Genomic DNA, 13,041 nt, shown 5'->3' with positions numbered 1-13,041 from the left:
ACTTGAATTGCCAACACATTCTTCAGTGCACATAACTGAATCATTAATTAATAACAGTACAAAAGAGGGAAGTGACACATTGTAGAGTAAAATGCTTTAGAGTATGAAACACTTCTTTGCTTGATGCCATCAAGATTGTGAAAAGTAATTTAGATAATTTATGGGTATCACAAAATTTAAAGCTTCTATTATTTTATTCATCCTTGACTTTTTCTATATTCTTCCAGCTGGGTAAATTGAGCTGTTTGATTAGAATATTTTTTTGTATCTAATTTTCTTTTTTCAAGTTTATTCATCCTATACTATATATGCAATTTGACTGCAGGACCTAGTTGACATTGTCATATAAAGTTAGTACTGTAGTAACACAATTTTCTGCAGCAATAATAGACTTCTTCCACTAGAGAAAGAGGAGAAATACTTTTCCTCAATTCTACAACTCCAGAAGATTGGTGAATATGTCACAATTTCTTAGGGAATACCTCTGCGATAAGTTATACAACAGCTTTTCTGCAGAGAATAGAGATGTATATAAAAAGTCAAAGTGAAACTAAATACCCATTTTGACCACTTATGTGTCAGTTCACATTTCAATATCAAAAAGTGATAATTAATACTGAATAATTACAGCTAATATGCTTGGATAAATAAAAATAAATCAATAAATAAATAAATGTGTATACACACACACACACACACACACACACACACACACACATATATACATATATATAAGAATGATAAATATTAAGAAAACAAAGTAGAGGGATTCTGGGAAATCTTTGCTAATTCCAGGCTTCAGTGTTCCTATATGCTTCTTGTATCAATATAGAAAATAGTGAGGTCATCTCCTAGCACAGGTTAGCATAGACACATCTTCAGTCTGGTCTTTGGCTTTTTGCAGTCATTCTAAAGATTAATTTGATGTACACGATTATTTACTCAATAACACAAGTCACACTACATCTTTAGTGTAGGTAGTCTGTGGTGACAACTTGACAACTAGACTGCCTGGACAAACCAGCACCAACCACACATCTGATCTTTCGTGATAAAAAGTTGGTAGAAACACATTGCATCTGTGCCATAACCATTCTCATTTTAGCAACACATTCTTTCTTAGACTAAATTCCATGCCTGTTTTTGCATCTCCGTTTAACCATTATTATGTGATATTAACTATGTTTAGGCTCTGGAGTAGTAACATACAATTATCTGCATGATATATGTGGGAGCACAGTGATCCTCAAGTGACTTGTGTTTGCTACTCACTACTAAAATTCATGTTTGTAGCAAAAGCATTGAGGTATTTGTTTTCTCTCTTAGTATCTCTTACCCTCAAAATTTTGTTGTGGATGAAAGAGGACATACGTGAAGCTAAGTATTGTTACTCCCACGCTAACACAAAACTTTTTCATATGCTGGTCTCTGGTGCCACGCTTCTGCTTTCACTGTTCCCCCCTTTTGTCCTTAAGAAAGAGGCTGGGGAGTTGTCATTAGCATTTCCTGGTCTCTGCTGGGAGATCTCACACACACACTCCAGACAGGCCATTCCAGAGCTGAAGCAGGAGCAGGAGAGGGAGGAGTTTCTGACTCCAGCACAGGGAGTGACACCCAGACAGGCCATGGAGAGGCTGAGCCCCTCTGCTGAGATGCCAGTGCACGGCCAGGTCATCCCTCTGATAAGTACAAAATACAGAGTTCCCTGAGCTAGAAATACAAATTGCAAGTTCCCCGAGCTATAAATATACTTACAAATGGAAATTCTGGTATTGTATATATCTGTATACCATTATTTTTATTATTTATTGTAGAGAAACATTTATGCTTCAAAGCAAATAAGACTGAAAATCAACCCATGCCTCAAAGCTTCTGATATCATGCTCAGTATTTTAGTACTGCTGCAAATAATAATAAAAAATCTAATTATAATAAAAGTATAATAATAATAATAATAATTATTATTATTATTATTATTATAGTAGTACAGCACCTAAGTACACTGTTGTAGGAAATGACCTCTACTAAATTAAAAGACATCCAGGTATAATTTCACTATGAAAAACAAAATGCATTTCTTTATTAGCTGTTTACGATTTCTTCAGACACCAAAGCATGGAAAAATAAGATATTCATGACATCATTGCTTCTAGTATGGAATCAGAAGTATGAAACCTAAACTAGAAGATTCTACATCACATCTGTTTCTGTGTGTCTCTGAAGATAAGCTATACAACTAGTAACAGTCAGGAAAGGCCAGAAAATTCTTCATCCTCATATTTTTGTTAAGGAGAGCTCTATGTTAAATTTTCCATTCAATGATAATGATAATAGCCGCATTTTCAAAGAATGATTTAATAGTTCCATTTTTTACAGTGCACACACTAATGGTTACTGTAAAAAAATAAAAGGAAATAAAATTATTAACTTCACCAGAAAGATTAATATGACCAGTTCTTTACCATATTATTGTAGGTAATATGGTAAGATTCAGAAAATATGCAACTAAAGGTAACTAAGAGCACACCTGCTTTTAATGTTTATGCATAATGAAATTTTATGCAAGATTTATATTTAGCTATAAATGTAATTGTCTAACACCACCTGCAGCCAAGCCCAATGCAGTCACTCACTCACTCCTGCACCAGCAGGATGGAGAAGATAATTGGAAGAGTAAAAGTTAGAAAACTCATGGGTTGAGATAAAGACAGTTTAATTGGAAATGCAAAAGCCATGCACACAAGAAAATCAAAACAAGGAATGAATTCACTGCTTCCCATGGGCAGGCAGGTGTTCAGCCATCTACAGGAGAACAGAGCCCCTTCACAAGTAACAGCTACTTCAGAAGACAAATGCCATGAGTCAAAATGTGCCTCAGTTTTTCCTCTATCCCAGCGCTTGATATACTGAGCATGATGCCATGTGATATGGAATATCCCTTAGGTCACTTTGGGTCACCTGTCCAGGCTGTGTCTCCTCCCAGACTCCCACACACCCCCAACTTCCTCATCAGTGTGGCAGTGTGAAAAGCAGAAAAGGCCTTGGCTCTGTGTAAGTCCTGCTCAGCAATAACAAAACATCTCTATGTTAACAGCTCTGTTTCTAGCATAAATCCAAAACAGTGCGTTAAAACCAAGAGGATATGCGTACTAGCCACTGTGAAGATTAACTCTACCCCATTCAAAACCAGCACAGTAAAGTATGTATGATATCTTTGTGCACTCCATTCCCCTAAAAATGAGAATCAGCTGCAGCTCTCAAGAGAAGGCAGAGATTTCTCATTTACTAAGTGACTGAGGCTGGGAGGGAGAATACAACAGCTATATATACTTGAGTCATTACTGCAGTAGCAATGGATCTGTAGAGCAAAAATGGTAGTGATGAAGGTCTCACAACCACACTAAATGAGATATGGAGGGCTTACTTCAAGCAAGCTCTATTTTGGTCCATGGACTGAAAGCCCATTAGCAGTTGGTGTCCATTAGCTTCACTCCAAGGCACAGAGCTCCTGATTTAGTTTCCATATGTCTACCATAAAAAATGCAGGCACTGTAAACAAGGACAGAAGAAAAGAGCCACATGAGAATTCACTCATGATAAAAATAAAGGGAAAAATACTCTTTCTGCCAAATGGATCAGTAGAGAAAATTACTATAATCAAGGCTTCTTTAGCTTGTTAGTTCTTTCCATCTTCTGGATAGAATGTCTGTGGGTCAAGAATATGTATTATTGTAAAATTACCTCATGTGCAAGGAGACCTCTGGATATGATAAGGAGAGGATCAATCAATGAATATATTGCCAAGTATATTTTCTAATTTTCTAATTTTATGAGATATGGGTCAGCTATGAGATAAACCAGATTTATTTTCATTCACACAGCAAAAGAAAACAAAAATGTAGAAAGGGCAACCATGAAAAACTCATCTCCAGCCTTACATGATTTAGATGTGTGTCTAAATTTTGGAAAAAATACTCTGAAAAATTTCTATAAAATATACTGAACAATATCTATAGCATTCTATAGATACTTTTTATTTGGTTAGAAAGAAATTGTAACTTTTGTGGTTAATGTTAAAGAACTTTTATACTGATTTCATATACCAACAGGTTGTAATATTTTTTGCTCCTAGAGATACTGTAGCAGCTAACCATTAAAAAAAAAAAAGATTAAAATGCATAATACTCATATTTATAAGAGTTTTCTCTTTCAATATTTTCATTTGAAGCTTAATATTAATATAGCTCCTAGTTGGTCCTATGTAAATAGCTAAGATTTTAATTTAATTATTGCTAGCAGTGCATGAGAAATGAAGTTACTTAGTGAGTAATTAAAGGTAAAGAAATGATTGAAAAAAATTGTAATTAATTTGTGAGTAATTTAAAGGCAGAGCATTGTTAACATTATTAGTGATAATTGACCTATATATTCCAGGCTAGTGATTTAATTGGATTCCTTCCCCCCTCCTCTCCTTTCCTCTCATTTCAATAACAGGTGCATATGTCCCCTTGGTTACACCGGCACATTTTGTGAACTTGATATAGACAACTGCATTGGAAACCAGTGCTCTCAACATGGATTCTGCCAGGACCACTTGCATAATTACAGCTGTTACTGCATGCCTGGGTATGAAGGACCCTTCTGTGAAGTTGAAGTTAATGAATGCTCAAGTTCACCTTGCAAAAATGGAGCTACTTGTATGGATTTAAGTGGCCACTTTTCTTGTCATTGTACTGCTGGGTTCACAGGTAAGTTTTGTTCTTTTGAAGTGTCTTGTATTATAGATGTATTTGTCCCACTCTCTTTAAGCAATATTTATGTGACTGTTTAATTACAATTATGTATAAATATGCATTCATTTGTATGTTTCACTGACATTCTAACTTAATTAACATTGAAATTCTTATGGTGTCCCTTCTAACAGTTCCCCAGCTGACCTTCCTTCCACTAAATGCACGATTCTGAGTACTAGCTTTGATTCTGTTGGGAAAAAAAATCAATGAAGTTCCAAAATACAATTTTAATTGTGTTATTTTAATTTCAGTTATGCAGTCTTACATGTTATGGCTTCAGTCATACATCGGCTGATAAGAACAAATGTTTTGGTACAGAACAGGAAAATGTGAGCTTGAGGAGGAATGAGATTTTCTTAGCATGTAGAGAATGTAATCAGCTATATTTGAGTGTGCTGTGCAGGCTACCCTTCTACACACTGGAGGGAGATAGGGCATCTGTCTGTCCTAGACATCTTTTCTAGGAAGAAATAGGCTGTAGATTCCTGCATTGCATTAGATAAATCCTACACAACCTGATGCTATGATTTCTTTTTGTACTAATTTCTGTTTTGCGTGAATAATAGCAATTGTCAGGCTACATGTGGGAGACAGAAAATAATTTTGAATACAGTAATACCAAAATTTTGCATTTCCAGCCTTTAGTCTGTATCATCAAGAACAGGAAATTAATGCTCCAAATGCTTCTGTATTGACAATCTGTGGTATCACTAACAAAGGCAAAAATAAATAGCATATTATGCATGGTGTCATTTGTACTAACTAGACATTAATTTACATCTTCTTCTTCCAAGCTGCTGAGGGCTTTTGTTCCAGTCCATAAAGTGTGTGTAGTACTAGATTTTTAAGTCCCAGTTAAACCAGTGAAATACTAAGTAATGATAATTTCAATGCTGTTTTTTCATTATACGAAAAATTTTCATTATATGAAAAAGTTTAGTATATTCATAATATTAATTATATTTTCATTATATTATATTCTGGCTAGCTACATATGCTTTTAACATTTAAGCACTAACATTTTTAATTTCAAATATGTTTATATTAATTTACATATTTAATTTGCATATATTCATTTACACATTTATGTATGTGATAGACACTTGCAGATTTGTTGTCCTCAGTTTTAATTGATTATATAATCTCTTGGTAATTTGCTTGCACATCTAATAAAAGATGTTACTTCCTATTCATGCTCATTTATTAATAAATGTGCAATAATACAGAGAATTGTCCCTGAAGTGGCTTTAAGTCCATTATGATCACAGAACTATATGTTTGAATAGAAGTGAAGAACACAGTACTTGGCTCACCTATGCAAAATCTAACATCTTGCTTCCTAAACTTCAAGTCTTATTTTGTACTTTGCTGGACTTCATGGGGAGCTTCAATCGCTCTGATATCTTCTAAATGAATAATACTGTGGAGTATAAGATCTGCTTGAAAGAGTCCCATGGGATAAAACCCTCGAGGGAAGGGATAAGAAAATCTATCACAGTTTCTAAGCTAAAGAGCTATTTGTCTCAAAGAGTGGACAAAAAAATACTTGGAGGCCTGCATGGATGATCAAGGATCTCCTGGCCAAATTCAACAAAAAAAAAAAGTATACTGACAGAGGGTGGAAGCAAGGACAGGTAAGCCTGCAGGAAATAGGCACTATCTATCTGAGCATGCAGCAATTAGTTTAGGAAAGTCAAAGGTCAAGTAGAATATGACAAGAAATGTGAAAGTCATCAAAAAAGGTTGGTGACAGAGGAAAGAGAAATGAAAAAGTAGTCCCATTCTTAATGAGACTGGACATAGAAAAGTTTGAGGTCATAAATACTGCCTTTATCTCAGTCTGTACTGGAAAGATTTTCCTTCAAAAATCCACCATCCTGGAGACCAGAGAAAGAGTCTGAAGCAAGTAAGACAAAGCCTTGATGGATGAGACATGTCAGGAAATTCTTAGGCAAGCTGGATATATGTATGCCTATTGGTCCTGTTGGGATGCACCTACAAATCATGGCATAATAGAATTTTACAGTCATTAAAACTGAAAAAACCCTCTAAGATCACTCTCTCCAAATGTTGAGATAGCACCACCATGTTCACTGCTCAACCATATCCCCATGTGCCCCATTCACATACCTTATGAACCATTCCAGGGATGGCAATTTCACCACTTCCTTGGGCAACCTCTTCTAATGCATGACTACTCTTTTAGTGAAGACCTTTTTCCTAATTTCCTTTTTTCCTCTTCCAAACCTCCCCTGGCACAACTTGAAGCCATCCTTCCACTTGTAACTTAGTAAAAGAGACTGATGCCCACCTTGCTACAACCTCCTTTCAAGTTACTGAAGAGGGTAATATGGTTGGTTGCCCCTCATTCTTCTTTTCTCCAGCTCAACAACCCCACCTCCTTCAGCTGCTCCTCATAGGACTTGTGCTCCAGATTCCTCACCAACTTTGTTGCCTTTCTTTGGGTATGTAATTCTGCGAGAGCTGGCAGGTGTCATTGCAAAGTCACTGTCATTTAACTTTAATAGATCATATTGATTAGCAGAAGCACCCAAAGATTGGAGGAAAGCAATTGTCACTTTTCAAGAAGGGCAAAAATGAAGTTTTGGAAAACTTGAAGTGGCTCACTGTTGCCTTGATCCTTATTAAGGTAACAGAGCAGTTAATCCTGGAAATCATGAATAACAAGAAAATTATCTGAAGTAATCAGCATGGTTTCAGCACGGGTTAATCATACTTGACCAACTTGATGAATTCCAAAGTGAAATTACTGTTTTTAGATGGGGGGTGAGCAGGGTGTATTGTCTGCCTTGACATTAGCAAAGCTTTCTGCGTAATCTTCCACAAGATCCTCATGAAAAAGCTGATGAAGTATAGGCTGGATGTGTAGAGAGTGAGGTGAACTGAAAACTGGAGGAGTGGCCAAGCCTGGAGGAAGACATTTGTCATGTAGTCAACCTTTCCAGGAGTAACCAGTGGTGTATTCCAGGAGTCAATAGAGGATCCAGTCCTTTTTAACTTCTACAAGGAAAGGCGGAGGAAGCTGAAACTGTTCAGCATGAAGAAGAAAGGCTCAGAGAGGGATCTTATCAATGTATATAAATACCTGAAGGGAAGGTGTACAGAAGATGGAGCCAGGCTCTTTTCAGTAGTGCTCACTGACAGAACCAGAGGCAATGGGCACAAAGGGAGATGCTGCTGTCTGAACATCAGGAATTACTGTCAGGGTGACTGAGCGCTGCCACAGATTGAACAGAGGGGCTATGGAGTCTCCATCCTTGGAGATATTAAAAAGCCAGCTGTACCTGGTTCCATGAAACTGTCTCAGAGTGTTCTGGCTTGAACAGGGGAATTGGACAAAATGACCTTCAGATGTCACTTCCAATCTCAACCATTCTGGGACTGTTACTTGCTTATATAAACGATATATATTGCTGAAAAACATGTTAAAATAATCTTTTATTATGCATTGGGATATTATATAATGGCATTGCCATTTAAGTAAATTTACAGAAAAAAGAAATGTCATAATATTACCCATTAGGTGTAAGTCATTACCACATGTACTGAATATAGTTTCTGGTTTTTCAGAGTATAAATCACAAACAATTAATAAAAGGCTGTTTAAACTTATAAAAATGTTATCACTACCCTGGCAATTACATTTTCATAACCTTTGAGGGTTTATGATCCTGGGATATTTTCCTGTACAAAACAGATTTTAAGTTCAGTCATAACTGCATGTTATGAATCAGTGATTTGTATCTCTGTGTACAACTAAAAACTCTATTCTTATCTCATTTTTGTGTGCTTGTTATGTTGTTTCTCTGTAATTTAGCTTTTTAACAAATCCAGATGTACTCCATTTTTCTTATTAAATAGTAAATTCACTTTCAGATGAAATATCAAAGTACCCTCCACTGCTTATAACAGCTTCACACATGCCAAACTTGGAAGTTTGCAGTATAATTTTAAAAATTAAATAAATAACTTTTCTATCTTTTGGTCATGTGGTGACCCTCTATATTGCTATCTTCTGGTTCAGTCCTTCTAATGTAGCATAATGCTTCAGAGTAATTCCCAGTTCACATTCAGATTAATTCCTAGTCTGTCCTTTCTCCCATATTTTTGTGTTAATTATATCTTGATACATCAATATTCAGCATCAAATAATTCAAGCTTTCATGATGATGATATGTCTAAATAAATACCACTCTATTTACTTCTGGTTTAAAGGAAGCCCTTCTTGGAATTGTTTGGAAAAGATCCCATATTTATCTAATCATGTCCTTCATTAAAACTCTTTTCTGTTTAGATGCCCACAAAAATGTGAAGGCAGTTACTGAGAACTTTAAGCAGAAGGCAGTATTGTCTCATTGGTTTCTCTTGAGGGTTTGTATCTATATAATATTGGCTGTAGAGTTAAGATTTGGGAAATCTCTTCATTGTGAATATATACTGTACAGCACACAGCAAAATACTTGCTTCACCTGTATGTAATTAATAACAGTATTAAAACTCATCACTCTTGTAGGCCTCACAGTGACTTTTTGAGTTTGACATTCATATATTCTACATGTCTTGCTCTTCATCATTCTTCTTTTTTGCCCAAGAAGAGAAAAATAGCATGTGGACTTTTTGAAATTATTCCATTACTTTAAATTTCTGTGCTTTGTTTTTACTTTTTTATTCCACAAATAAACTGGAGAAGTCTACTGATATCTGCAGTCTGAGGAAATATTTAGTGTTTGTATTTTTAGTACATTATTAATTGGTTTTATATTCATTGGATGTTTTTAAATAGTTTCCCCCTTAATAGGTGTGGATAGTATATCTTCCACTCCGTCAAGTAAAACAAATCTTGAAGGAAAGAACTTGAAGTTATGTGAAAGCTAATCCTTTTTGACACAAGTAAGTTTAAGAAGACTTATTCCCTTATACAAATCAAGTCTAGAACAGCTGATGGACACCTTACCACATTATGAAGATTGAACCTGTTTACAGGGTGCAGCAAGATCAAGGCTACTCCATGAGAGGAATCACAAACTAGAATCACAAACCTCAGTGCAATGTTTCCATCACTAAGAAAGGCACAGTTCTGCAGCATCTACACAGGGAAGTCACAACCAGTGCCTGGTAACAGGGTCCCTGACAAGCCCCAGACAGCACAAGCAATGGATCAGATCCAGGATCCAGCTAGGGAAGCAAGTTAGAAAGAGAGGGAGACAGAACCAGAGACAAATCTGTGATGTGCATGCAAGAAATCCATCCAAAAAAAAAACCAAACCAAACCAAAAAAAAAAAAAAAACCACAAAAAAAAAAAACCTTACAAGATCACTCTTGAGAGAGGGAGGGAGGCAGGATTAGAAATTAAAACATCTACAGAAGAGTTCAGGGCAGATCAGGGTATCAACAGCTGAACTCGTTGACAATGGGCAGGGTCTGTAGGAAGCACCTTGGTGGATCTGCTGCAGACAATTTGAGACAATTTGGGTATGTTAATTCTCTCAGGGCTCTGATAGCTGCTTTATAGGAATTGCCTGAAGCAGGGTCATCTGGAAAACATGAAATCATTCATTTTGCTGACAAAAGAAGGCAATCAGGTTCATTTTCTTTCCCACACCTATTTTGCATTTGAAACACCTGCTTCCATTTCCATTCATACAGTTCCTATATTGATAGCACTAGGCCATCCCAGAAGCACAGCTCACGTCTGCTCCCACACTTCCACCACACATCAAGGCTGGGCTGGGTAGTGCAACCTTTTCAGGGACTCTGGCTGGCTTTTTCTGCTAGGGAAGATGGATTATTTCTGGCACATTGTGCCAGGGAGACTGTCAAAGGTACAATGTAATCCCATGGACATAGATGAGTTGGGCTCAGGGTAGTGTACATTTGAAGAGTCACAGACTTTCTCTGAGTTAAAACTCTTTCATGGAAGCTAAAAAGATGGAGTGGTTGGCCACATCATATAAACTTTCAGTCTGTAATAGGCATTCACAGAAAGGATTACTCTGTACGAGGTAAATAAAAATTACATTTGTTTTGGATTTTTAACTACTACAATATCTTACACAGAAAAGACCTCAAAGTAAATTTTAAAATGAGCAAGTGTGTAGAACAACAAAGTTGAGAAATATAAATGTCTGTCAAGTTCACTAAAGCCTCACCTGGACCATCTGTCTTTCTTTTTCATAACTGCATTTTCTGCGAAGTCAGCAGAAGCATTATTCAGCTTAATGCATCTCTTATCTAACAGAATAGTTTATGTTGCTTAGCAAGCAACAAAATTTTACAATTCATTATCAGGTACATGACTGGAATGCTTTGCAATTATACACATTTTATAAAATGGTGGACAGTAAGACTGATGTGAAAACAATCCTCAAATACACTGTTAATATTTTGGCTACTTCTTAGACTTTATAAACCCCCTGTGGTTTGCTTTTTTTTTCTTTTTTTTAATAGTACTTCATTAAGATTACAATAAGCAGAATTTTAAATCATTTGCTTTTCATCTGATCTCAGAATAGAAAGATTAATTTTATGTTTTGAATATCTCAAGTAAGGAGTTTTACTTCAAAAAATACTTGTACACATCCTTTTCTTCATTGTGTTCTTTCTGTGTACCTTCACATTGTCAAAGTTGATGTTTCATTTTGCCTATAAAATAAAAGTTTGTATAAACAGTATTTTAAAGAAACTTTGTATTTTGATCTTTTCGTATGTTCTTTTTGATTCAGACAGAAATGTTATAGTGGTGGTGGCACTAAATAAGAGATACTTTAAATATAATGTGTATTACCTTAAGAAAATAAGCTCTCAAGTTATTTCAGTTTTATTCTAATTTCTTACTGAATTTCAGATATTTATTCTAATCTCTGAATATTATATTTGAGAACAATTTGAAACTGAATTTAAGATCAAAAAAACCCTCAGTTTTTTGGATATTCTACAAAGTCTAACAATGGTTTGATAAGTTCAGATAAAGTGCAAAGTTAATGTCTTTAAGTTAAGCAGAAAAAAGACATCCAAATTTTGAAAGGTTCAAACTTTCAATCTAGTGATCTTACAGAGTTGCACTTCTGAAGATACGAAATATTTAATGAGACTTCGTCCATTAGACTCATGAAACTTAATTTTTTTTGTCATCTTTCATCTGCTGTTATATTTACCTGAGAACTTAAGAGTCCCTCCATTTGCTAAAATAGCATGACTATTTTAAAGAGAGTGATATCAGTAACACTGGGGAATTATGAAATAACTTTACTAATATTTTATTATACACCTTCTCAGCTCCTTATATTCTTATCAACACCTTTGTGCTCCTGCAGAATAATGATTTATGTGTCATCAATGTGCCAGTAGAAAATGTTGCTGTTAAAGATCAGGCAATACAATTTGCAAGTGACAGACTTTCCTGTAATTATCTGTTATCTATTTGAGAACACTGCAATTTTATACAGCATAAAATATTCTAGAGAGGTAATAGAAGTATAGTTGGCTCATGGTAATTTTTAACATTCTCTTTGTACTTCAGAATTGGTGATATGATGCCTTTCAAATGTATAGGAACTCAGACCTAAAGTTATGATTTATTAAATAGCTAATTAAATATTATGTTTTACTACTAATTATGTTTGGAATGTGTTGTATTAATTTTAACCTTAAAAGCATAAACCAAAAAAAAAATTATATTAACATACTTTGATGCTGAAAGTAATTTGTAGCCAATTAACAATTTTTATCTGACTTTCAAGGAAGATTCTCATTATACATTTCAAATATGTTGTTGAGAGGAGCTGCATGCTGAAAACAAAAGAGGCTTCTCTGTATCTGTCCAGCTTTTTTCATGTCTCAAATACTCAGAAAATATGGTTGCACAGTAGCTTCATAGATTCTTTGATTCTCTCTGAAATACTTTTAAATACTGCCCACATATTGCCTTTATACTCTGAGAAAATTAATTCATAAATTCCCCCTTGCTTGTTATCTTAGATATCATCAGTATATGACAATGATCTCATTCTATTATTTCCCTTGAAACTACATTTGCTTTAACCTGTGACAGTTTTGAGGGAGGTGGAAGAATCTGTTTCAAGGAGTTTTTTCTAGTTCATGCCTCAGCTTGCCCATGGCTTGTGGCCAGGTAATTTACTTTTGCAGGAAACCCTGTGCTATTTGCGCTTCTCTCCACCTGCTTATCCAGAGAAAGAGAACAGATGCCAGTGCATTTTTATTTATCTC

At 35.3% G+C, this 13,041-nt stretch overlaps 1 protein-coding gene across 1 annotated transcript in view; it reads left to right on the top strand.

Annotated features, from left to right (window-relative positions):
• LOC110468097 (protein eyes shut homolog) overlaps positions 1-13,041 on the top strand; it is a 386,727-nt gene that overhangs the window by 38,955 nt on the left and 334,731 nt on the right. Inside the window, exon 6 of the mRNA XM_085574727.1 lies at positions 4,495-4,748. Within this exon, the coding sequence (XP_085430853.1) occupies positions 4,495-4,748 (254 nt within the window). The remainder of the gene's footprint in view (positions 1-4,494; positions 4,749-13,041) is intronic.

The sequence above is a fragment of the Lonchura striata genome, chromosome 3 (genome assembly GCF_050655825.1).
Source record: "Lonchura striata isolate lonStrDom1 chromosome 3, ASM5065582v1, whole genome shotgun sequence".
NCBI classification, from domain to species: Eukaryota; Metazoa; Chordata; class Aves; order Passeriformes; family Estrildidae; genus Lonchura; species Lonchura striata.
This window is presented reverse-complemented; position numbering and strand designations above follow the sequence as displayed.